General features: G+C 39.8%; 1 protein-coding gene across 1 annotated transcript in view; it reads right to left on the minus strand.

Annotated features, from left to right (window-relative positions):
• Window positions 1-25,036, minus strand: part of LOC133452461 (piezo-type mechanosensitive ion channel component 2) — a 117,864-nt gene that overhangs the window by 34,350 nt on the left and 58,478 nt on the right. Inside the window, 15 exon segments of the mRNA XM_061731784.1 lie at window positions 2,211-2,376; window positions 2,844-2,945; window positions 4,331-4,535; window positions 4,630-4,830; window positions 6,214-6,345; window positions 6,544-6,714; window positions 8,592-8,752; window positions 14,705-14,991; window positions 16,922-16,954; window positions 17,519-17,560; window positions 18,883-19,056; window positions 22,933-23,081; window positions 23,726-23,919; window positions 24,143-24,263; window positions 24,683-24,913. Of these exon segments, the coding sequence (XP_061587768.1) occupies window positions 2,211-2,376; window positions 2,844-2,945; window positions 4,331-4,535; window positions 4,630-4,830; window positions 6,214-6,345; window positions 6,544-6,714; window positions 8,592-8,752; window positions 14,705-14,991; window positions 16,922-16,954; window positions 17,519-17,560; window positions 18,883-19,056; window positions 22,933-23,081; window positions 23,726-23,919; window positions 24,143-24,263; window positions 24,683-24,913 (2,369 nt within the window).

Consider the following 25,036-nt stretch of genomic DNA (forward strand, 5'->3'; position numbering starts at 1 on the left):
CCTTTTGCCTTTTTAAATCATCACCTGAGGAGAAGCCAACTGACCATTACAAACACCAATAAGTGCTGTATATACCATACAAGTGTCAGAATTCCTTGAAGTTGTGCAAAATAATGTACTTGTCTGAGTTTTTGCAGAGTACAATGCTTCTGTTGTTCAGACTCACTTGCAAAAGAACAACAACCAGGAAACACCTTAACTTAATGAATATGGTACCTGCAACAGACAGATTGGGTTTTTAAATACTACTCGACCCAGAATACAGCTCTTCTTCTGTTCCTGATCATTTTTCAGATTAGAAAGAAGAAGCAATGAATTTCTGGAAACTTGGTTGGGAGGCGGAGCGTGGTGAAAAAGTTACTAAAAAAGTGTGATGGGAGCTTTGGCCTTGGGGGAGGACAGCCATCCTAGTTACGGCCCTAATTCTCAAAAAATTGGGACAAAATTGTGCAAAATCTAAATAGAGCATAAACAACGTATCAGATTTAGACACTTAAATGATGATGATGAAAAAAAAAAGAAAGTTGAAATGAGAGCAACAAAACACTGGAGAAGTAGCTGGCAAAATAGAAAATCCACTGGAAGAGCATTGGACAACTAATTGTGATAACTGGCCGCAGGTCAGTTACATGTCTGGATGTAAAAGGAGCATTTCAGAGAGGCAGCGTCTCTGAGATGTACATACAGGCAGAGGTTAACCAGCCTGCACAAACATTCCTCAAAGAAAATTGTGGAACAATTTCAGGAAAATGTTCCTCAAGATAAAATTGTAAAAACTTGTGTCTATGGCTTGATTTCATTTCACTTTGGATAAAAGTGTCTAAATATAATGTAAAACATACTGAGTTTGAGGATCCTGCCATCTACAATGAATATCATAAAAAAGATTCATACAATCAGGAGGAATCGTTTTGCTGAAAGTCAAAACTGGATGCTCACGAGCTTCAGAAGCTTTTTGGAAACTATGGATGGCGTGTCTTGCAGACAGCTTGTTATCAACGCTTAACTTAAAAGTGATGGTGTGAAGTTGCATTGGTGCCTCTGGTATGGACAGCTTACACATCTGGGAAGGCTCCATCAATGCTGAAAGGTGCATAGCGGTTTTGGAACAACATGTGGTGCCATCCTGCCAACTTTCAGGGAAGGCGTTGCATATTTCAGCAAGACAATGCCAAACCACAGACTGCATCCATCACAACAGCATGGCTTCACAGGAGAAGAGCCTGCAGTCCAGAACTTTCCCTGATACACAGAACATTTTGCACCTAATGATAGAAAAAGAAATCTGGCAACAACCATCCAGAAATGTTGAGCAGCTAGAATCCTTCATCAGAAAAGACTGAAACAACGTTCCTCTGCTGAAACTACAGCAACTGGTCTCTTCACTTTCCAGATGTTTACAGCTGTTAAAAGAAGAGAGGACGCTACACACAAGTACATTTCGGCTTGTTGTAACTTTTTTGAGATGTGTTGCCCCCATCAATTGAAAATAACCAAATATTTTCCACAAAGTATCTCAGTTTCAACATTTAATATGAATAAAATGTGCATTTATGCATATCTTTGCATTCTTTCTTTATTTACATTTTACACAGTAACCCAATGTTTTTGGAATTGGGGTTTTACTTTCCTCTTCAGTACAAAGCACTAGTCTGGTTGAGTGAATCATTTCATAAAGTCTGACCCCACCCTGCTGTGATTTGTTCGGTATGTTTTGTACCGGTGAAAATGGCTGGGAATTTGATGTCTTACTAGACCGTTTCACAAGAGAGAATTTCATGAAGTGGATAGGTATGGACGACAAGGATATACACGAGCACAATGAAACCAGACAGATTTGTCCTCGTTGTTAAAACAAGCAGATTATAAATCTGTAATTTCCAACTAATTACATTTTTCATACAGCTTTAAATAAACCTCAGCAACACCAATCTTGACTGGCGTAGTTTCAGTAGCTCCAGTGGTGTGGAGCACATTACAGTTTGACTTTGTTGTCAACATCTGATCTCATTAGACATCATTTACGCGGTCTACTTCACTTCCGTTCCATTTCAGCGTGCTGTCCTCTGCGCTAATGGTTGCCAAGCCAAGTCACGGCTAAATGACTGTATGAGGACTATTTTAAGTCAATCTAATTTAAAAATCAAATTAAATGTTGAAAATCATTTGAAAATTGGATGATCTGCAATTTAATGTCTCCGCTGCATTACCTGCAATGGATGAAGTCTGGTACGGGGTTGTGGACGCTGAAGGAAGCTGCGTCCAGGTCTCTGCAGATCTCCACGTTGTCACCGGCCATGAGGCGAACAACCGCCTTGTTCTCGTCCTCAAAGACCTGCCTCTGGAGAGAGGCGCAGAGCAGCAACATGAAGTCATCTGGGGGGAAAGGACAGCAAGAGAAGGGACGCTCAGCTGAGTTATGTGAATGAATGAATTGATGTACACGTCTCAGAACTGCATTACAGCCCCCCCCCCCCCCCCCGTGTTTACTCTGCTCCCACAAATTACAGCTACTTCATTTGAATATTTCAATTTCAAGCAACTTTTACTTCTGCTGTAGAAATTATATTCTTTCAACTACAGCAGTAAAATATTTCCGACAAGTAATTGTCTCAGTCATTATACTCTATTAAGACAGTTATCCTGAAATAGTCACAGAAAGCACTTTAATCCATCATAAATAGCTGTTTATTAATAAAAAGCTCACTCATTCTAAAAATAAGTAATTTAACTGGCACTACACATACAGTATGGGACCTTTTTAAATAGTTTGCAATGGAGACGTTTGCAAACTATTTGCAAATGCTATTGTTAATGTTTTTCTGTAAGATAAAAAAACTTACAAACGAGAAAGATTGAATTGGGCTTCGTGTGGAAATCTGGGATGTAGAGCCACTTGATCACGTTGGAGTCTGTAGCTAAGTGTGGAAACCTCCAGGGATAGTCTGCAAGAAGAACATAATCACAAAACATGTATATAAACAACAGAAAAACGTCAGGTTTATGTATAGAGCACTTTCAGAAACAGCTGGAAACAGTTTCTGAATTAACACATTTTAATACAGAAACTGGATCAACCAGTGGCCAAATGTGCGAGTAAAGAAACAGAGTTAAAACAACTCTAGATCATCTACCGGTGAACATCATGACTCATGAGGTTGTTCTGCACAAATGGTCAGATACACAGCGTAAACTTTCATTAGGGACCAAAACGATGTGAACCGAAGCAGGTTTGACAGAGAACAGAAAACGTGTTTGCAGCAAAACGGCAGCTGAAGTTACTGCTTGGGGAATAATAAGCCTCAATCATGCTGATGTCGTACCAGAACTAATGCAGCTCTGTGGAAGCAAACTCCTCCTTCTTTTACGTCCTTTTACAGTAGTTTTTGCATCATTTGGTAGTTGATGTGTACTTGTACACACAAAACAAGGTCTGTTTGGATCCTGTCCACACTATCACTTAGGTGGGATGATATTTCTGAATTTTGTCAGAGGCTGTTTATTCTGACTTTGGTCAATTTCTCCAGATTCTGTTCTCCCCAACTGCATTAAATTAGTTTACACTGGTAAACATCTAATAACAGCCGTAGGAATGTTCCTTTAATGTTTTGCTTTTTCTTTAAACAGGATAGGTCTGTCTAAAGTACTGATTGGTTAAAACAATGATAAAATAAAAGCCCTAACAACAGGGGTTGGTGTCAGCTTCTCAGATGTCTCCAGGGAACATTTTATGCCACTTCTTGCATTGAATAAGCTATACAATTATTAAACTGACGAAACGATTGCAGTATTTAACGATACTGAAAATAAATAATTGGTGCATTAAATAAAAGTAGAAACAAGGTTTTAACGTCATAAAAAAATCAATTTAATTATCATTGAAGTTCAATTGTCATTTGAAAGTAAGAAAAAACTGATAAAAGAAATCATGAAATAATTAACACCTATTTACTTAGCTGGACTGACATTTACAGTATTTAATCCAGGCTGCGCAAAAGAGCTGAACTGAATCTCTGTTAGGTCTACTCTTGCATTTAAAAAAAAAAATGTTTTAAATAGCTAAGTAGTCTGAGGAGGAGGTCTATGACTCGCTAAATTGCTTAAGCACTCGCAGAGATCAGATTCAAAATAATTAGAATTTATTTTCACAAAATAAATATTCTCCGTGGTTGACTTTACAATGATCAAAAAACAAAAAACTTATTTAGCGGTAGAAAAACCGTCTCACTCCTCACTCCTTCAATACAAAAAACAGACCCAGCGCCCCCAGCTGTGTACCCTCTCCCTACAATCTCTGTGAGTACAAGATCACCTGATTGAAAGCACAAACCTTTACAAGCGGCAGGCGGGATGCCGATGCAGATGAAGTACTGGAAAGTGAGCATGCAGGCCAGGAAGAAGCAGTACTTGGACCAGATCTCGGCGATGGCTTTCCTCCGACGTCTGTACATGACGGCTATCAAGGCGAAGGCATGAAGCATGGCGTAGAAGTCCATACGCTGCCCGATGACGTTGACCACCAGCAGCAGGCACGTCTGGGAGAGAGAGAAGGCACAGGGAGGTTGGATGCACGTGAAGGACAAGATCCACTATGAAACATGCATCTTTAGCTGCTGTGTGACTCTGAACCTCAAGTCCAAACTTGTAGAAGAAGTAGTTGATGAAGTATTTGACGAAGCAGATGATGCCGATGTCCAGGTGCTGGCGTGTGATGTCGTGGAAGATGATTCTGGCAGCAGGAGCCGACAGTTTGTTCCTCAGTCGGAAGTATTCCTGGTGGCGGTAGATGGTCACCTCGAATGCCAACAAAGCCAGCATCATGAGGTTGTTCTGCACGGATGGTTCAAGAGAGATGTTTTAAACACTGAACTTTTTAAGCGTCCATTTTCAACAAGGTTTCTTTTTAAGCCAAAGGGAATAAAAATATATTTTGAGGATAGTTTTACATCTTAAATAGGAGCAAATTGGCTTTTTGCTAAAAGGCCACGGAAGTAAAATGTCAAAGTGTTAAGAGACTAAATCAAAAAGTTATGATTTTGTCCTTTTTTTTTTAGATTTATTGAGTGAATACAAAGCAGAATAGCGTCGGCGCTGTCCTTAAAAAATATCCTGACAGCTCCCCATTTCGACTGATGGAATTACACAACATGAAGAGTTTTCATGTACTTATTTAACTCATGTCTAGTTAGAGTATGTTTTCATCAATGTTCTGTCCATATTTTCAGGTGCAATGACTTGTATCGATTTAAATTTGTTTATATGAAGGTTATGTGGGAGATCTGCTCCTGAAATAATCTTGCTACAAATCAACATACAATTAAGTAACTGCTCTCAAGTCTGGATGCTTTTGAGGTAGTTCAGGTGGACTGAACTTACTTTTACCTGTTTTAACGTTTATCGTTTTTAACGAGACTGCAGATTGTCCACAATGCTGCAGCCAGGCTCTTAACTGGGGCTCAGAGATGGAACCACATCACCCCGTTTTTATCTTCTTCACATTGGCTGCCAGTAAAGCAACAACTTGATTTAAAAATGATTGTACTGATTTTTAAAGCTTTTCATGGCCAAAGCCCCAAAATATATTTGTGATCTTTTAACTGTTTATGCCCCAGCACGCTCACTCGGGTCATCAGAACAAAACTTATTATCTGTCCCAAGATCCCGGTATAAGAAAAGAGGAGATCATGCATTTCAGTCAACCGCCCCTCGACTATGAATCCTCTCTCTATACGCTTGACCAGCAGTGCTGACTCTTTTAAAAAGTGAAGAACAACTGAAGAACCTTTTATTTGGATAAGCTTTTAGTTGACTGAATAATCTTGACTTTGCAATTTTTAAACTCAGTTTTATTTTGCTCTTTTATTTCTTTTTATGTTCTTAATCTCTGTTTGTTTTATATTTCTTCTTTTATCCTGCTCTGCTTTTTATTGTAAAGCACTTTGTGATTTTAATCTGTGATAAGAGCTATAGAAATAAAGTTAATTGATTGATATTGGATTATATAATAATTTATACGTATATTTTTGAGCTGCATAAATTAGGCTAAACTTACAAGCCTGAACAAACGGGGTAAAAAAAACAAAAACTTGATAAATGGCTCTAATAGTTTGGGATTTCTCCATCCTATAAATTCAACTTTGTCCCTAAATAATAAGTGGGAGCTGCAGGCAGGACAGAAGGAATGCTTTCATTCATGAGACTTTTTCTCCTCACCCTGAGGTAGCCCAGCAGGTCTTTGTCCTTCTCCTTCTCCAGTCCCACCCATTTGCCTGGATCAGCCATGCTGCTATTATACAGTTCAGACGACCGCAATTCTTCCTCCTGTTCGGCTGTGTAGCCTGCTGGCTGTGGACAGACATGGTAACAGTTGCCGCCGCTGATGAAATACAAACTTTCTACGCAAGATGTTTATACTCCCAAATTCCACCCAAAATATTGATGCAACTTTTAATCACGATTCATTTTACAGCACATTTTAGAGATGCTTTAACTAACTGAGCTGTGATTAAAGATAACACAGGTATGTGTACAGATGATATTTACCATTGTGCAGTTGTACTTCTCGGGGTTTACAAAATCCAGCTGGTATAACATTTTACACACGATGATGACGCACGTCCAGACAGTGCAAACGCTGGAGGCCAGCGGTCGATACTGGCTGTAGGGCAGTGCGAAGGCCCAGGACGCCAGGAACACGTAGTTGAGCAAAGACACCTGAACAAGAGACGGTGAAGAAGACAAAGTCACATCAATCCTTTTTCTTTCTTCATTCCCTAAATGGTGTTGCAATCTTTTCACACCAGTTTTAAAAGACCTTTGCTTTGAACTTTAAATACAAAAGGAAGGGACGTGTCCTAACGTCCATTACGTCACTGCAAACGTCAGTTACGTCGCTGCAAACGTCAGTTACGTCGCTGCAAACGTCAGTCACTCTATGCAAACGTCAGTTACGTCACTATGCAAACTAGGGCCAAGTATCAATTCAAATGTCAAGAATCGATTCGATTCCGATTCTTAAGATTCAGAATCGATTATCCCCATTTGATTTGATCCGATTCGATCTGATATTGATGTGGGTTAGTGTTTTTAAAAATGTTTTTTGAGCGGTTGCCTGAATTATATAAAATAAATAGTGAAATAATAATTTCACAATAATTATTGTGAAATAACTAAAAAATAAATAACTCAATTGGGCCTTTCAATATCCATTTAAAGTGCAAAAAAGAAGGAAATTGCAACAGCTCATGCAGTAAACAAATCATTTTAGCTTGTCTAATTTATTCTGTCACCAGACACACAGCTTGCCATGAAGCATCGGGCATTTTTCAGGTATGTCATGACAAACCGTGTGTACGGAACAGAAGAAACCAAACAAGCTATAGTAAATATAGATAATATGAACTTCAGTGAACTTGTATAACATTTTGAAATTTAAGCTGAAATATCCAAAAGACTGAACACTGGTTGTGCACGGTTGGGGGTGTGTAAGAGTGTTTATGAGTGTGTCCGTATTCGTGTGTAACGTGTCTGGCGATTCAATGATCTGCAAGTTTATCCAGCACACAGTTGACCGGAGATGGAAAGATGCGTGCAAAGAAAGATCCTGTACTTTAACGGCGACGCCTGTAGTAGGTGGAATCATAATTTTGTATTACAGTATGACGCGCTCTCCTCGCGTGGTGTGCGAGCGAGGTCTGTTTTTTAACGCAGCTGGTTGTCTGTGCAAACGGACACGAACGGATATGGCAGCACAAACACAGGCTCAAACAGCAAGTAATTTCCAGCCTTAACAGTCCTGCTCAGCCCGCTGTCTGTACAGAGTGAACTGTGGTTCTGTAGCTTCTGCGCTGGTTTCTCCGCTTCTTTGTTTTGTTCACGAGGGCAGCGGGGACGGGAGGGGCAGAGAAGCGCGCAGTGTCCCCAGCTTTTAGTGACCCCTCTTCCAGCATTCTCTCCAAAGAAAATTTCATTTAGTTCGGGAGTTTTAAAAACCAGCGCTTTGTTAACGCTACCGCTGCTCTTAGACGCCATGTTCATTGTTTGATAGTTTCACACCACGCGCATGTGTGAATTAAATGACGCGACTACTGGGATTAAAGTTCACCTGGTGAAAATCTAATGATGAAAAATAATCGATCTTTAGACATACGAAGTGATTTTTAGGAATTAATAAGAGAATCGATTTACAATCGGAAAATCTATTTTTTCAACACAGGCCTAGTCCTAATCATAGGAAGCCAATTAAAATTGTTACAGATAACATTTCAACTCATCCTGTGGAGACCAGCAAAGCCGCTGCAACGACAGCTCCACAATATTCACTTCAAGTCCATTTCAAACAGCAGAAATTCCTCCTGCTTCCCTTGTAGCATCAATTTACTCATGGCTTTTGGTTTGTGTTGTGATTTTGGATTGCTTATAGAAAAACAACAGATAATTCAAGGGCAAAAGTACAATTATTTGCTCTAAGCTGACTGATTAAAGGAAATGAAATACAAAAATCCAGCAGCTCTGACTCCCTTTCGCTGCAGATATTGATGTGAATTATCTGCTTTTGCTTTTCTTGTGTCGACAGTTTCAAGAATCCTCACCTCTCTGACAGAGACCATAACGATGTAGCACGACACAATCTTGATGATGTGGATCTCCAGCAACCACCAAATGAACAGCTGCAGTTTGTGGAAATACTCCAGGAACTTGAGGAAGAGGACTGTCAGACGGTCCACCACCAGGTGCCACTTATTCTTCAGATCTGGAGGAAAAGAGATGAAACAGACAATCAGATTTCATAGGTTTTACTGGCCTTTCTTCACAGTTGAGAGAAGAAAAAAATGCGAGCGCAGAGCAAAACCACGGATCGAGACTTGAACCTACACTCGATGCAGCCTGAATAAAATGAGCAGATAAGAACATATCTGGGGATTTCAACGGTACCTGACCAGATGTGTCACACTGAAACAAAAGTACAGATAAAAGGCAGTTTTGAAAAGTGGCTCTTTTTTCGTCTTAATGCTCTTTCGCTCCCTTTTCGGTCCGTCTGTTGTGCAATCTTTTATTTACCCGCACGTTCTCACATGTTTCTCAACTTCCAGCTGCTTTTTGGACATCCTGGTCCGTGGCGTTTTTGGTCAAAAGGTCCCATCTTCTGCTTTAGGTGATTTAAATTTGACACAAAACTGTAACATCAGTTTTCAGGTTGTTTGTCGTTTCAAAAGATTTAGGATCGATTAAGCAATAAATAAAAGTTTTGAACGACCAGACGTAGTGGGGTCAAGGGCAATGTTTTTTTGTCTGCTCACACAAGCAATGCCATTTTAAAAGTACACAAGATGAATAAAGGATGATACCTGCTTCAATATAAACATAATTGGTCTCATCTTAAATTAAAACATTTTATTCAAGAAAAAAATACACCTGGCTGCTCAAAACAGTGCAGTAAAACAGGAGTGCAATAAAAACGCACACGACGCCTGCTCTGCTCACGCTAACAAGGCTTTTTAAAGGAATGAAAACTGTATAATATGTGACCTTTAATCAAAAGCATTGTTTAACTACTCCTGCCTCCTTGGTCCTCCAACACCCAGTCCTGACAGGGACACCAACTGCAGTAGGAGGTGAAAGGGGAGAAGGGTCGGGTCAACGTAAGCTGCACCGTTCAAATGAAAGGCTGCGTCTTTCTTTCATTTTCATTTAATTATTTAATCAAACAGGTTAAAACAAAAACAAAAAAATAATCAGAATACATAAAATGTATATATCCTGAAAAAAAAAAACATAAGCAAAACAAAGCAAATTAAAGACACAAATCTATATGTAGATAAATATTTCCTGTTTGAAAGGGTGTAGGATGAAGTTTCAAAAACCTTTTCTAGTCCTACCCCTTCTAATGTTCTGTTTTTACAATTTCTTCATTTCACAGAACTTCTAAAAGAAAAGCATAAAAGAAAAGAAAAAGTGGTTCAGCTGAGCAAGGCACTTTGGTCACTGGCTGTCAGTTCATGTGTCCATTTCCATTTTGTATCCATAAAGAGTATTGATTTTAAAGATTTGTTTAAACTTACTTAGTGATTTGCATGATTTCATTTCATTAAATTCATTTCATTCTGACTCAGAAGAAGTGTGTCATGAGAAAATAAGGACTCCCAGCTTTAACAATGATGATAAATCTTTTCTAATTATTCTTGCTTTAACAAAGGTCACATGTGTAGATGAAGTTTTGCATTCCTTCTCGGTGAAGTGGGGGTCAAGCATCAGGAGGGGCTTTGTACTGCAGTAGAAGAAGAAATGTCAACACAAATACAATTTAAACTCCTGGGAAAACCATGCCAAATGTAGAACATGAATTTTACATGTATTTGGAGCTGTTAAAGAGTTTTTTTTATGTGTTTTTTCCAATATGCAGTGTATCTAAACATGTCTGAAATACGTATTAAAAGGCAAACTCTAAACCGACGCTTTAATGGCTCAAGAATTAAGATTTAATGGTTGTATTTATATTCTCATAAAGGATATAGAAACTCCACCTATAACGTGATAGTGGGTGTATACATAAGTGTATACGTACAGGAGCCATATTATCTAGGGCTTTAAAAGAGGCCTCGTTGGTTGGAAAAGAGCATATAGCCACGGAGAAAGCCCACAGCTCGTTATAAACCAAGAGGTCCTGCAGGGCTGTGTTTTATGGCCACGGTTATTTTCTGTGTACATTAACTGCATTTTAATTTAAGACCAGCTACGCTGACTCTGGCTCTACTTGGTCTTAGCAGAACTGGGTGTGTGTGAAAGTGAGCACTTGAACGGTGTCAAAATAAAAAATAGAAATAAATCTACCGAACCCAAAAATCTGCAACATGACTGATTTTTACAACTGTGCTTGAAGTGATTAATGCCTGGCTGGTGAGCGCAGGCAGCTTTATACAAAGGCAGCAGAGAGCTGTGGCCTTCAGGCTGAGACTCGCTGCAGCCAGGGCCGATTGTGTTAACTGCCACAACATCCCAGCGCACGTGTTATGCCGTGACATAAAAGCTGAACTCAGCTCCAAACATGCCATATGCTCAGCCAGTCAGCCTCTTGCATGCAAAACCTTCATATTTGTCTGATTACGAGATATGCAGCTTACGGCTGAAGAAATCAGACAGACCTCTAACGTGCTGTGTCAGCTGTAAATAATGGTGCACCCTTAATGACTTTTTTGCCTGCAGAACAAGTGAAAACTGTGACTGGTTTGAATTTCTTAAAAACTACACTGCATGACCTTTAACTCTAAAATGAATTATTTCAAAATGCTTCTGTAGTTTCACTGTTCTATATTAAGGTGAACAAAATTCCAGGCGAGACAGGAATTACAGGAAGGCAACATTCAGACTGCAGCTCAATTCTGACTTGTTGCCAAGAGGCGATTATTTTTTGTCTGGAATTTTAAATGTCAGTTATAATTGTTGTGAACAGGCTTTTGTCTTGAAGTGACCTGCACAACGTGACCCGCACGAAGTGACATCCAACACAGTATGTCGGGTGTACAGATGTAAACAAATAAGACAGGAGATACGAGTGTGGATGAGGAGTCGGAGCCAGGAATGGTCGACCGGTAGGGATGGGCGGTATGGACTAAAAAATGTATAACGATAATTATCCCGGGATGAATCCCGTCCCGGCATTTATCCCGATAACGATAAAAATGACGATAAAAATCACCACATTCAGTCTTTGGAGCCCCCAAATGTTTGTTTTCTTTCTTTCTTTCTTTCTTTCTTTCTTTCTTTCTTTCTTTCTTTCTTTCTTTCTTTCTTTCTTTCTTTCTTTCTTTCTTTCTTTCTTTCTTTCTTTCTTTCTTTCTTTCTTTCTTTCTTTCTTTCTTTCTTTCTTTCTTTCTTTCTTTCTTTCTCATTTCCTTCCTTCCTTCCTTCCTTCCTTCCTTCCTTCCTTCCTTCCTTCCTTCCTTCCTTCCTTCCTTCCTTCCTTCCTTCCTTCCTTCCTTCCTTCCTTCCTTTCCCTTCTTCCTTCCTTCCCCTTTTCTCCCTTTCCTTCTCCCCTTTCCTTCTCCCCTTTCTTCCTTCCTTCCTTCCTTCCTTCCTTCCTTCCTTCCTTCCTTCCTTCCTTCCTTCCTTCCTTCCTTCCTTCCTTCCTTCCTTCCTTCCTTCCTTCCTTCCTTCCTTCCTTCCTTCCTTCCTTCCTTCCTTCCTTCCTTCCTTCCTTCCCTCCCTCCCTCCCTCCCTCCCTCCCTCCCTCCCTCCCTCCCTCCCTCCCTCCCTCCCTCCCTCCCTTCCTTCCTTCCTTCCTTCCTTCCTTCCTTCCTTCCTTCCTTCCTTCCTTCCTTCCTTCCTTCCTTCCTTCCTTCCTTCCTTCCTTCCTTCCTTCCTTCCTTCCTTCCTTCCTTCTCGTACGTTGTGCGTGGATTTAACGCAGAACCATAAATCAGCTTTACACAAAAACGTCATCAAGGGGAATTTATCGTTTTTACCGCGAGATGACAAATTCTTACCATGGGGAATTTTTTTGACGGTTTATCGTGAACGGTAAAATATCACCCATTCCTATCGACCGGGACATGACTAAAGCAGATATTCATTCAAATCCCGACAGTGCAGAATTGTGACATCGATCGCATAAGAGTGACATTAACGATGAGTGAGATGCATCCTGACAGTTCAGACTGAAACATCTGATACATATCCGACTTACTTATCTACGTATGAATGTGACCCCGGGCTGAACCCAGGGCTTCTTGCTGAACTACACATATTTATCTGTGGCTGGCTCGCTGCGTGTAATCGTTGTGGTTTCTTGTTTTTGTGTCCCAGTAAAGTTTTTATCACTCTCTGTAATTTTGTCGGTTTCATTGAGCAACTCGGACTCAGGTCCAGACTGACGTCTGAGTGCTACGTGCTGTAGTGAAACTACACTTTTCTGTGTCAGTTCCTGTCCAAGTGTGCAGGATAAACACGTGTAGAGCATTTTGGAGTTTAGCTGACTGGCTGGTCTTTCACTTTCAGCAGGACAGAAAATGGATTTTAAAGTGCTAACAGATGCAGACTGACTTGTGAATGATCATTCAGGGTGATGGAGGCTTCAGGACAGGAGGTGAAACATCTTCAAGAACAACGAAAAGGAAATTTGACAGACATCCACATGTACAACCAGCTGTATTTTTGATGGATTTGTATAAATATATTCTACTTTTGAGACTCTCATTCAAAGGTGGCAGGATGGCTTAATGATGAGCCCTGTTGCCTCATATCGACAAGGTTCCTGGTTCAACTGCTGGCAGGATCTTCCTGTGTGCAGTTTGGACCAGGAATTTACTCCCACTTCCTCCCACAGTCTTAAAATATGTATGTCAGGTTGACTGATGACTGTAATCTTGCCTGTAGGTGTGTGTGTGTGTGTGTGTGTGTGTGTGTGTGTGTGTGTGTGTGTGTGTGTGTGTGTGTGTGTGTGTGTGTGTGTGTGTGTGTGTGTGTGTTTATCTACATGTGACCTGTCCAGGCTGCACCTCTACCTTTCACCCAGAGAAAGCTGCGATAGGCCGTAACCCTGTACCCGAGCAATCGGACTATTTGCTGTACTTGTACTTTAATTAAGTAACCGTGGTACTCATTCTTATTTTCTTCAGCATTTCTGGAGGAGCAGCTGTAACAAGGCCTTTCCCCACGGGGATCAATAAAGTAATTCTGAAAAATCCAGGTCGTCATATAAACTCACAATTTTCAGCGTGGAGGTTGTAGCTTTGGATGTTTGTGCATCCTTCGACATTTTGATTAACACAGACATTTTTTTCTGTATGTGGTGACTGATAAAGCTTCGGGGTTCCTCAGCAATGGCAATAATAAAGAGATGAGCACTTTAATAGAGTTCATTCAGACACTGTGTTCATTTAAAGGTAGGGTTGATAGTCATTTCATATATATCCATTTCAGTCTATATGCCAGAAGAATGTAATTTGTGAAATGATTAAAAGTTCGCACATAATCTGTATGTATTTTTGCTCTTTTGCTGATTTATTTTCCCTCTGTTTCATGTTTTTATGTGTGCAGGGCTCATTTGCTGCATTGATGAATTGAGAGGCTTCACTTTATGTATATGTCCGCTTTCCTCCATCCCATCAACACAGCAAACCCACACACACACACACACACATACACACACACACACAGAGAGTACAGAGATGAGGAGGAGTGGGACATCTAAAGCAAAGATTTGTTTTACGACGCAACATCAAGTTAAGTAAATGCAATAAAAGCTTTTCAACAAGCACCACTCAGAATATAACCCTCCACACATAACAGGACCTCCTTTGCATATTTTAAGATTTTGATTACAATCTAAACCATTTTAAGTAAAAAAAAAAATGAGTGACATTTTAAATGAATTAATTTATATTAATAAACACCGTGAAAAAGAGCAAAAAAAATCAGTTAAAATGAGGATGTTGCATTTGCTGCGTTGCCGAGCTGATTTCTCAGGTACCTCCATGTGGAGTTTTATCGGTCTTGTAGGCCACTTTCAACAGCCTCCAATTAACTTGTATTGCTCTGTTCAGACCCAAATATTTGAAATGTTTGGAAACCTCGAGCCAGTTTTTGTGTTTTTGATACTTCAAACAACCTATAATTTTGCACTGAATTGAAGAAATAAATTCCAAATCAGTCAAAAGAGTGCTTCTCAACATCTTGGATGTTACTGTGACTGCCGTGCTGCTCATACCTGAGCTCTGCTCGGTGCTGGGCTCTGGCTCGGTCCCGGTGCTGCAGTGGTGGCTGTCCTCTGTGCTGGACTGCCGGTGGTCGCTGAAGGCCGTGGGCTTCCCAACGGTCACGTCGATGTCATCCACCACCACCAGGGCCTGCTCCTTCTCCTTCTCCGAGCACCAGCTCCCCCGATCCTCCTGCAGCTTCTCCTGCAGCTTCTCCTTGTCTCCGGGCAGCGACGCGTCCACCGAGCTGGCGCTGAGCATGGTGAGGTCCGGCATGCTTCCATCCTGGTCCACAAGTCTGAGGACATGAGCAGTTTTACACAGTAAGACATATGTGCACATGTTCAGTTGCACAATTTGTATTCATATACTTATGAGGACCCACATAGCTGTTTCATTTTTATTTTTTTCTTAACTGTTAATGTTACGAGTAGCATTTTTGTATTTTCTTCAGGCAGTTGTTGGGATTTACATTTTTGTAAACACATCCATAACCACCACTTCCCAGTGGGCTCTCACAGTGATGGATATCTTCTTTTTTTCCCAGTGTACTTTCAAGGTAGCCTCGATAACAAAAATGTTTGGGCCAAAAGTATCTGCAATTTTCTTTGACCAACATGTGATTTTGAGGCGAATGTGGTTGCCTAAACTCTGCCATTTGGCCCAGTTCCTCATTAACTTTGGGTCTCCAGGCCACGCGTGGTTCCTACACCAAGTCATAACCGGCTTGTAAAAAGTGGGCCACATCTGGCTCATACAAAAACATGCCAAAACCCTATTCTGGCCCAGTTCATGAACTTTGGGACACATGTGGCGCATGTAGCTCTTGCTAGTGCTGTAAATGAACCACAAACCCCAAGAGTGGCCCAGATTAGGACCAAATGTGTCTGCTGGTGCTGTTCACGACACAATTCTTGAGACTTCAAAGTTCTGAAAGAAGAATCTGAAAATATGTATTTATTGTTTGTGCTTTTAGAAGACAGTCTTTTTGTGTTCATAACTGAGCAACAATTAAACACGATGCACAATGAATAATAAAATTAATTCAGGACTTATTAAATTTAAAGAAATAGTTGAGTTACAGACATTATTAGTTATGCATAGGGCAAAAAGCAAAGTATTACCAAGTAATCTACAGCAGTTGTTTGTTTTTTCGAATCCAGAAGTTATAGATTATAGAAGGAAATATAATTTCAAACATCAGTATGCAAGGACCCCTCTCAAGCAGATGTGTATATCGGTTGTGGGAGTAAAACTGCGGAACTCTCTACAGAATGATTTAAAAGAATGTACAAATTTACTTAGGTTAAAAAAAATGTATAAAGATAAAATATTTAAGTTATATGATCATGAATAGGCTGGGACTTAAACAGTACTATTGATATATGTGGTTGGTTTCTATTTAAGTGTATATTTTAGTGTAAATATTGGTTACATTGACTGTTCTTTTTGTTTTGGTATTGAATAAGGGGCAGGTAAAATAAGACTTGTCTTCATCCTGCTCCTTTTCGGTCATGGGTGTGTAGATTGAAGTGTACAAATGTACTACTGTAATATTGTCAAACTATGCACTACCATGCACGAAATAAATAAATAAAAAAAATAAAATAAAATAAATAACGTGGAATTACTGTTACTTGTCTTGTGGGTTTTGGATTGATGTGGTTCTGAAACCGGTTTCTTTTACTATTACTCAGAACTGACCAGAAGGCAGGATTGTCTGACTTTAGTAACACATAATTAGCTAACATCAAACATAGCAGTCAAGCGACTCGGAGCAGAACAGACGTCATCTTAGTTTGTAATTTTGATGATCAAAGATTAATTCAAGTAGCTTTGCTACTTAGCCTGAAACCTGGATCTTATTGAAAGCGGTCCTCATAAATATATAAATACTGATCAGGTTCATTCACGTGGTCGAGGCTCTGATGCAAAGGTTCAGACGGGATTCAAGAGTTCTCGCTGGTAACCGAACAGGACAGCATTTCATCAGGCATTGTAATCGAAAGGCAGTGCACATTCGTTCCGCATTCTTTTAGACAATCTCTTATTTTATTTCTATTAATCACTTTCTTCTTGCAGCAGATAAACGGGAGCTAAAAGGAAGCAGTAAAAGTCTTTTCAAAAGTCTTCTCAGGCAATGGAGTGCGGTCAGAGTTCGGGTTTGGCTTACATGGACCGGCTGCATAATCAAAGCAAGCATTGTGCTGTCCAGTGGTCACACTTACTTGCTCTGCGGGGTGGGAATTTTTTCTTTGATGCTGCTCAGAACAATAAAGTCACATAGAAGTCAAGATAAACAACGAAGAGGAGATCAAGTGTAAGAAAAATAAATAAAAAAATCAAATTATCCACAGAGATTCATTGAAATGCATAAAAACTGGGCACAGTAGTCCAGCGGTTTGGTGGAGACAAGCTTCTTAAGGACGGGGTCATTTTTAGGGGTTCAGGGCACAGACAGGGTGCGGCTCTTTGGAAAGGTACTGAAAGGAAAGAACAAGTTCTTGCTGTTTCAAACATGCGTGGAAATCAATTTTTCTGTCAGAAGTAGAAGGATTTTATTTGAAAAGGGCACCGAAAAGCAACAGGGCAAAACTTAAAAGGAACAAACCTGAAAAAAGACATGTCATGTAAAAATACCTCAAGTCCGGGAGTAAAATATATATATATATAAAAAACTGTATATGCAGTGAATCATCTTTGTCAAAAACCAAATTAACAAGGAGGGTTGGAGAGAAGGAAGTATTTCAACAGGAACTAAGACGCTGAGACTCAGAGGTGAACGGGGACGTGATGGATGCCACAGAAAGCGAGCACATACCCACCTATTCATGATTAAATAGACACGGCCATTGACCTTAGTGTGGCTGTGAGAGAAGGGCGGCAGAGGAGACATGGCAGCAGGTCAGAGAGAAGATGCTGAGCTGAGCACATGGTAGTGAAACAGTGACAGATCCACACCAACAGAGCAAAGAAAAACAAAGAGGGTGAAATGTTGATGTTATGAGCTGCATGACGCAGCAGAACGAGGACAGACGTGTGATTTTAACTGGTGTCAACAGAGCCAGTCTGGCCAGCCATACTGTAACCTTTCACTACCAGAATTTGGTCTGGTTCTCCTCCCATTCATAGCCATTTCCACCGGTACAGAACGTACCGGACCAATGTCAACAGATTTGGTGGGATTTTTGTGATGACTCATGCACAAGAGCCACTATTCAAAATGACTAAGAATTGGAAATAACTGGCTGGATATTTCTCTGGCCGGTTGTATGCAGAGGTGGAAAAAGTACAAAAATATTGTACTTAAGTAAAAGTACAAATTTTCTGCTTGAAAATTACTTAAGTAAAAGTAAAAAGTGCCCATTAAGAAAATTACTTAAGTAAAAGTATAAAAGTACCTCAAATTAAATATAATAAAGTACCAAAAGTACATGGTGTAAAATGTACTTAAGTACAAAAGTAAAAAGTAAAAAGTACAAAGTACAAAGTACAAAATTCAAAGTACAAAATTATTTTCAAAAGGATTGCAAAGAAATGAAGAATCCAAGAATTTGCTTACAACTCTAAATAATGGTGATATTATTACATTTTCATTTAATGTAAGACTTTAATTTGTAGCGAGTAACGACGTGTCCAATTTTATATATAGCGGATTAAAAGTACGATTTTTTCCTTGAAAATGTAACGAAGTAAAAGTAAAAGTACAGAAAAATGAAAGTATCAATAAAAGTACAAATTCTCAAAAATCTTACTTAAGTACAATAACGAAGTACTTGTACTTTGTTACTTTACACCACTGGTTGTATGCCTGTACAGTAACATCCACAGGCAGTTTCGTCTGCATCTACTGGGACTGTTGGAAATCAGAGTTGAATCCAGAGGAGCCAGACTTTATATCAAACAGGAAAATAAATGGGATGGCTGGCCAGGCTGGCAGACGGTGTGATGCAACAGACAAATGTTTTCAACTCAGTGTCATCTAACATGCATTTATTGCTGCTCTTAAGTGGCAGAAATTGTCTGTTTGTTTTTCTTTTTCAATCGTCACTATTTTCCACAGAATCATGTCACCAAAGAACCTCTCAAAGTTTTTGAACACTGGAACGAACGGAAACAAGGCAAATACAAAAGAAAAGGGAAGTTCAAGGGGATTTTTGTTCAGAAGGGAAAACGGCACGTGTCTCACCTGTAGATAGTGCTTTGCTCTTTCGCAACGACAGCCTGCAGGTCGGTGAGCTTCAGAAAGCTTTCGTGGAAATAGTGCATGTGGAGAATGCACATCAGCAGGAAGGAGGTGGGGATGAAAATCCTGGTGAACAGCATGCCCAGATGGAATCGCTCCAGACCCAGGTCCTTCAAGCTGAGTCAAGAAAAGTACACTGAGAAGACTGAAAACAGGGGATATTTGATGTCCCCCAGGGAGGAACAGTCAGGTCTAAAATAATCTTTTTCTTTTTGTTCATTTCAGGTAAAAAAAAAGTGAACAATAGGACATATGTCATATGTATCTAATCACAATACGGTACATGATTACAACAGATCATGACTGTATGTCTAAAACCATGAAGCCCTTCAGTTGTATACAATACAACACGAGTGCATAATTAAATCTCTTAATGGATTTTTTGAATGACAAATAATATAAAACACACAGTAAAAGTGCAGTGGGACCTGCTATATTCATCTGTTTAAACAGCCACAACTTAACAACAACTCTTAAACCAGAAAATATTGACATGATTTGCTTGGAAGTGTACATTTTTAGATGCTCTGCGCAATTTTATGTGTGCTTCATTTAAATATTCTGCTAGGACTATATTTAAATATTTTTCTCACGAGTTAAAACCCAATAGACAGCTAGACCATTTCATACCAACTCACAGTTCAATCTCAGTTCAATCATGTAATTTTCTTGAAAACTAAAATCTTGCATCATACATCTCAACTCCAAATACTTTTTTTAAACTTCTCGAGCAAAGTTTTATCATTTTGCCAGTTTTCTTTTGAAAGCCACAACAAAAAAGAAAAATGCCCAGTGATCATACTGCTTCTGAATGTTTAAGTTGATGTTTTTTTACACTTTAAACCTAAACTAAAAGTCCACAAACACATGACACAACACAGATTCATCTCTGGGATGAGGAACGCTTTTCTGAGGACAACGAACACATAAATAAAACATCTCTATCAACAGGGGAAAGCTAATATGAGACAGAGGAGGCCTCCGGTTGAATTCATCCAGCAGCCTTGAATCTCCAAACCAGACGGTTCTGCAACCATTTACGCCTAATCATGTGACCAAAACCGGGTAAACAACTTAGACACAAACGACCGTCAGGACTGACAGGACGGTCACTGACTTGCAGCATGAGTTGACAAGGTTTCTCGATGTCTCTGATCAATAAAGTATTTCTGAAATGAATTGAAATGTCTTCAAGAACCAAGACGAGGAAATCCAGTTGCCTTGACACAAACCTTTGAGGTTTACCATGACGTGACTGACTGAGACTCTACATCAGCATCTTACATCAATCATATCAATACCGATCAATCATGTAACACCAATGCAAAGAATATTCAGTAAAGAAAACAAATATTTTTCGCTTTTTTTGTAACTATATTTTGGATTTTACTGTAAAGCTGCTTGGATATAGCCTCAAAGAGCAGAATTTCTCTCTTTAAAAGCTCCATTATACAACCTCATAAAACAAATGTGCTTCTCACTGGAGCAGCAGAATCTCAGTCCAACACAAACCGAGCCAAAACCAAAAGCGAAATCTAATTTGGAGCCCCTCGAGCAGCTCGTAGATGTTTTTATCTCAGATAAAACAGAACATTTGAGTCTGGACTTATTCTTCTCTTTGTGGGAGGCATTTCAGCAGAACTGGGTTTATTCAGCGGAGAGAAAACCTGGAAGCACTTAACCTGCATATGTGGCAGGACACATGAGTGAGAAACACGACACTGCGAGAGGGTGGGGGATCGCAGCCTCTGGTTGGATCATCTTTACATAGATACATCTCTGCAATGCAAATATTTTTGCTGATCTATGGATTATTAAAATATTCTCTTTTGCAACTTCAAGATATCTGACTGGATATAAGGGTCATATCAGATTCCTTTCAATGTCTTTCATTGCACTGGAGTAATAATTATTGGTGATACGCAGTACAGCTAGCCTGGCCCGCCATCCTAAATCCTTCTTGAAATAAAGGATTACTGTGGTTTCTTTGGATTTGACTTTGATTTTGAGGCGGCAGAACCAACTAGGTCAGAAGAAACTGCCTCTGAGCGCCACTACTGAGGACAAACAACCGACCGGGCTGTGCGTTTTCTCACTTTCCACAACTATACTGCCCCCATTTTGATTGGCGTGCGGAGCATCAATTTAATTTTGGCTTTAAGTTACACATTTTTTTTTTTCTACTTTCAAAACAAGATAAAGTTTCCAAAGAAAAAGGGAGAGATATCGTCACGGGACTGAAATTATATAAATAATATAAATATATAATTAAATATATAATTAAATAAATATATATAAATAACTTTACTCCCCTAACGAAGGCCGATGGCTCAGGAGTTCCTTATTGCACAGTTGGTGATGTTGAACGAACATAAATATCACTCTAGAGCTAAACTTTGTTTAGCAGCAAGACAACAACTCCAAGCACACCTCCAGGCTGCTAAAAACTACCTGCAGAAGAAAGATAAAGATGGCGAGCCATCAGTCTTGTCATGGCGACCTCAATCAGCCGACCTCGGCCCCAGGAACAGTTTGGGTTGAGTTGTGGTAAAAACCGTGCGGCTGATGGCGGCTCAGCTGCCCTGGGGATGTGTTCAAATGGGCAAAGCGGCCTTTAAAACTCACTTCCAGGATGTCTGTCGTCTAAACGACTGTGATCGAAACCAGATATATCGAGGAGTGGAAGATGTGATCTGTAAAACATCACTTCATCAATTTTCATTCCACTTACTGAACTGCGTTGTTTTCATCAAAGCTGCGATGCAAAATATTTAATTTTGTAGTTTTTTAGTTCATAGTTTCAGAGGGTCTTTTTGTTCAAAACTGTTCAGACACTTGACTCCTGCGGTCAGAGATCTACAAACTACAGATTTGATTTACTGCAAAACAGATTTCAACAACAATCTAAACTCCAGAAGATTGCGCTTTACTAATTTTCTTAAGTCGTCACTTACTGGAGCGGAAACTTTCCTCAAGGAAATCAAATAAAAAAGTTATCAGTGGATAAAGAAATCCATACAAAAAAAAAAGAAAAACATTTCACTTTAATTTATAACTTATGAAAGCATCTGGAGTAGAGCTTAACAATAGTGCAAGGTCCCACAACCAACAGATTTTAAATTAATATTTACAAAAAACCATAATCATATCTGCCATGACTGCCTTTCGTCTACTAAGCCACGTTTAAACAAATACATATTTTATGAAAATAATTGGCTTTTATCCTTCATAAGGGGAACGTGTATTACTCTTTTGTTATGTTTTTATTAGACTTAAACTGATGTAGCAGCAGGAGACGAGCACGCATAGCAGATAATCAATAACATGAGCTTCGTAAAAGAGACTTGAGGTGAAAACACTGGACGAGCTCAAAGCACCCTGTGCACGTGAACTCATGCCGTAAAGACAACACTGTTCTGTTCTGCAAGCCCCTTCATCTTGTTGTGGATATTGTGTTTTAGTCTGATTTGGAATCAGATTCAGCAGATTCATTTGTTCAGAACTGATATGGTGTTTAAGTTACGCTTTATTATCCTCCGTTATCGCTCCTCATGGCTCCTTGGGCTCAGTCCCCCGCCGCCAGAATACCGTAACCCTTGCAAATTCATTTCTCATCCACTGTTGTCAATGTAGCGTACCATCATTTTTGTGGAAATACGAGACTTTCGGGCTCTCGCACGGTCATTTAATTTTGGCTGTATGGCAACACTGCATCTAAAACATACCTTTTTTTTTATCCGTAGTATGAAGGCCTTCGTTTTCTCAAATCCCACCCCAAAGAACATATCAGATGGGAATGTGTGAAGTCTTTTGTAAGGACATTTCAAAATGTTTCAGCGCCAGGCATCGTGTTGTCAAACATTTCTGGAGAGCGACCTAACCGTAGCTATGCAGGGCCGCAGCTCAACGACTGCTCTGATGACTAAGCTGTTCCCTGGACGACGCCCGTGCTCCTCTGGGAACTGAAACCAGGATTTGTGACTGTGAACTCACCTGTCAGTATCTAGATACAGCATATTTGACCAGACTTCCTTCGAGCCCTCGAACTGAAATGTGTAGACCACGATGAGGACCAGCATGGTGTACACCACCACCGACACCCAGAAGTACTTCAGGATCCTCCTCCACCACTCGTAGTGCACCTGCGTCACAAGAGATGTCGGGAATGCGTTTCAGAGGCCGTGCTTTTTCTAACATATGCAGGTATTTTCGTAGAGTACAGTTCTCAGAGGATCTATGTCAACTCGCTCATTCGGTTGTGGTTTGGCTGAAAGGAAGCTGAGAATTCACTTCGGATTATGATCTTGTGGTGCACAAATTTTACAACCACGGTTAAAGTGTCAAGAACATCTGTCTTTGGGAAATACTGTAGATAAAAAAAAAAATTTAAAAAAATGTTGCTACGTGCACTTTCATACTAGACAAACAAGGACACTTCAGAATCACTATTTGAGTATTTGAGCTTAAGATTACATTTTTCTAGACAGCCAAAAACTCTTTAAAAGGTTTGAATAATAATAAAATAGTAAATAAAGGTCAGACTTATTATTCAACAGATAAAAAGATGTGTTATTTTTATGGAAAGTCACATTTGCCTTATAAAAGCTGCCATTTAAGTGATATTTAGAATTTCAATCAAGTTTTGAGTGAAAAGAAAATGTTGATGTTATTTGACATGAACTAAAGGGCAATATTGAAAATAATATTGGATATATGGTGTTCTTTCACATATGTTTGAATGATCAATTATTGTTCCCATGGTATCAACAGCTGCCGAGTGTTTCACCTGGTAGAGCGCCACGCAGGACAGGAACATCATCATGTAGATGATCTTGTACATGACGATGGTTCCCTCGAAGCTGACGATGAAGAACATGCCACCACAGATATAGATCCAGTATTTGACCAACATAGCCATCACCATGCCCCCGAGGACCTGCATGACGTCCGGCTCCCCTCCTTCCTCAGACTCCTCTTCCTCTATAAAAGGGCATCACATTAGCCTGGCTATAATAGCGGCCTTTGATTTTTTTTAACGATGCAATTCATGTGCCAGATACCAACTGTACACTTTTAGGGGGAGAAAGAACTCGATTTCCACATTTCCAGTTCCGTTGGATTGTTTAGTTGGATGGATGAACTAATGAGCCAAAAACTGAACAACAAGTGGGTTAGATTAACCGAAACCAAATAAAAGCATTACCCTTCTTCTTCTGGTCCTCCACATGAACATCTGACAACCCTGCGCCATCTTCTTTTTGCTTTTCTTGTCTCTCAGTAAGTGTTTGTCTGAGTAGCAACCAGAAGCTCAGCATGCACAGCATCTACACACAACAAACAGCATGTTTACAGACAGGCGACCATCAAGAAAGGAAAAGATAAACTAATTAAGTAGCTGGTTTACTTGAAGTCACTCAGAACGAAATATGGGAGGCCAAAAATCACAAGGAGACAAACTGTTTATGCAGTAAATCAGAACTGAGTTTGTAAACCTTAGCTGGATTGTCTAAACTTCAAGGCGTATATTAGTCACCTGGCACATTAAAAATACACTTTGACCCAGGTATGTACCGTAATTACATCTTCAATGTGCCCGTACTTATTTTGCTAAAAAAAATAAGCATGGACAAGCTTTTCATACAGTATGGATGACAGAAAAACAAAAAACATATAAAAGGCTCTACAGGAGTACACTGCATGACAGCTGTCTAGTTTACTTATTGAGTCATTTTAACTGCCAAACCTTCGATGAGAGTGAGTGGAACGGGTTATTCTTCGTGACGAAGAATCCCGAGATGGGCTTCATGTTCTCAAAGGTCCAGATGTACTGCAGCACTATCAGCAGGTTGCCGTACGCCACCATGAAGGGGGACGACAGCATGGCGTAGTGTCTCCTGTCCCTCACCATCCACAGGATGCACGACCAGAGGAGGAAGACGAGCGTCAGCCAGCTGACATACGTGATGCTCCATGCCTGCAGAGGACAGATGGAAGACATGTTTAAACTGTTGATATACGGTTAATAAAGGCCTAATGTTAATGATGCATGCAATCGCTGCCTCAACTCTTTAAACTACTGATGTCAGTCAGGGTTATA

The sequence above is a fragment of the Cololabis saira genome, chromosome 10 (genome assembly GCF_033807715.1).
Source record: "Cololabis saira isolate AMF1-May2022 chromosome 10, fColSai1.1, whole genome shotgun sequence".
NCBI lineage: Eukaryota > Metazoa > Chordata > Actinopteri > Beloniformes > Belonidae > Cololabis > Cololabis saira.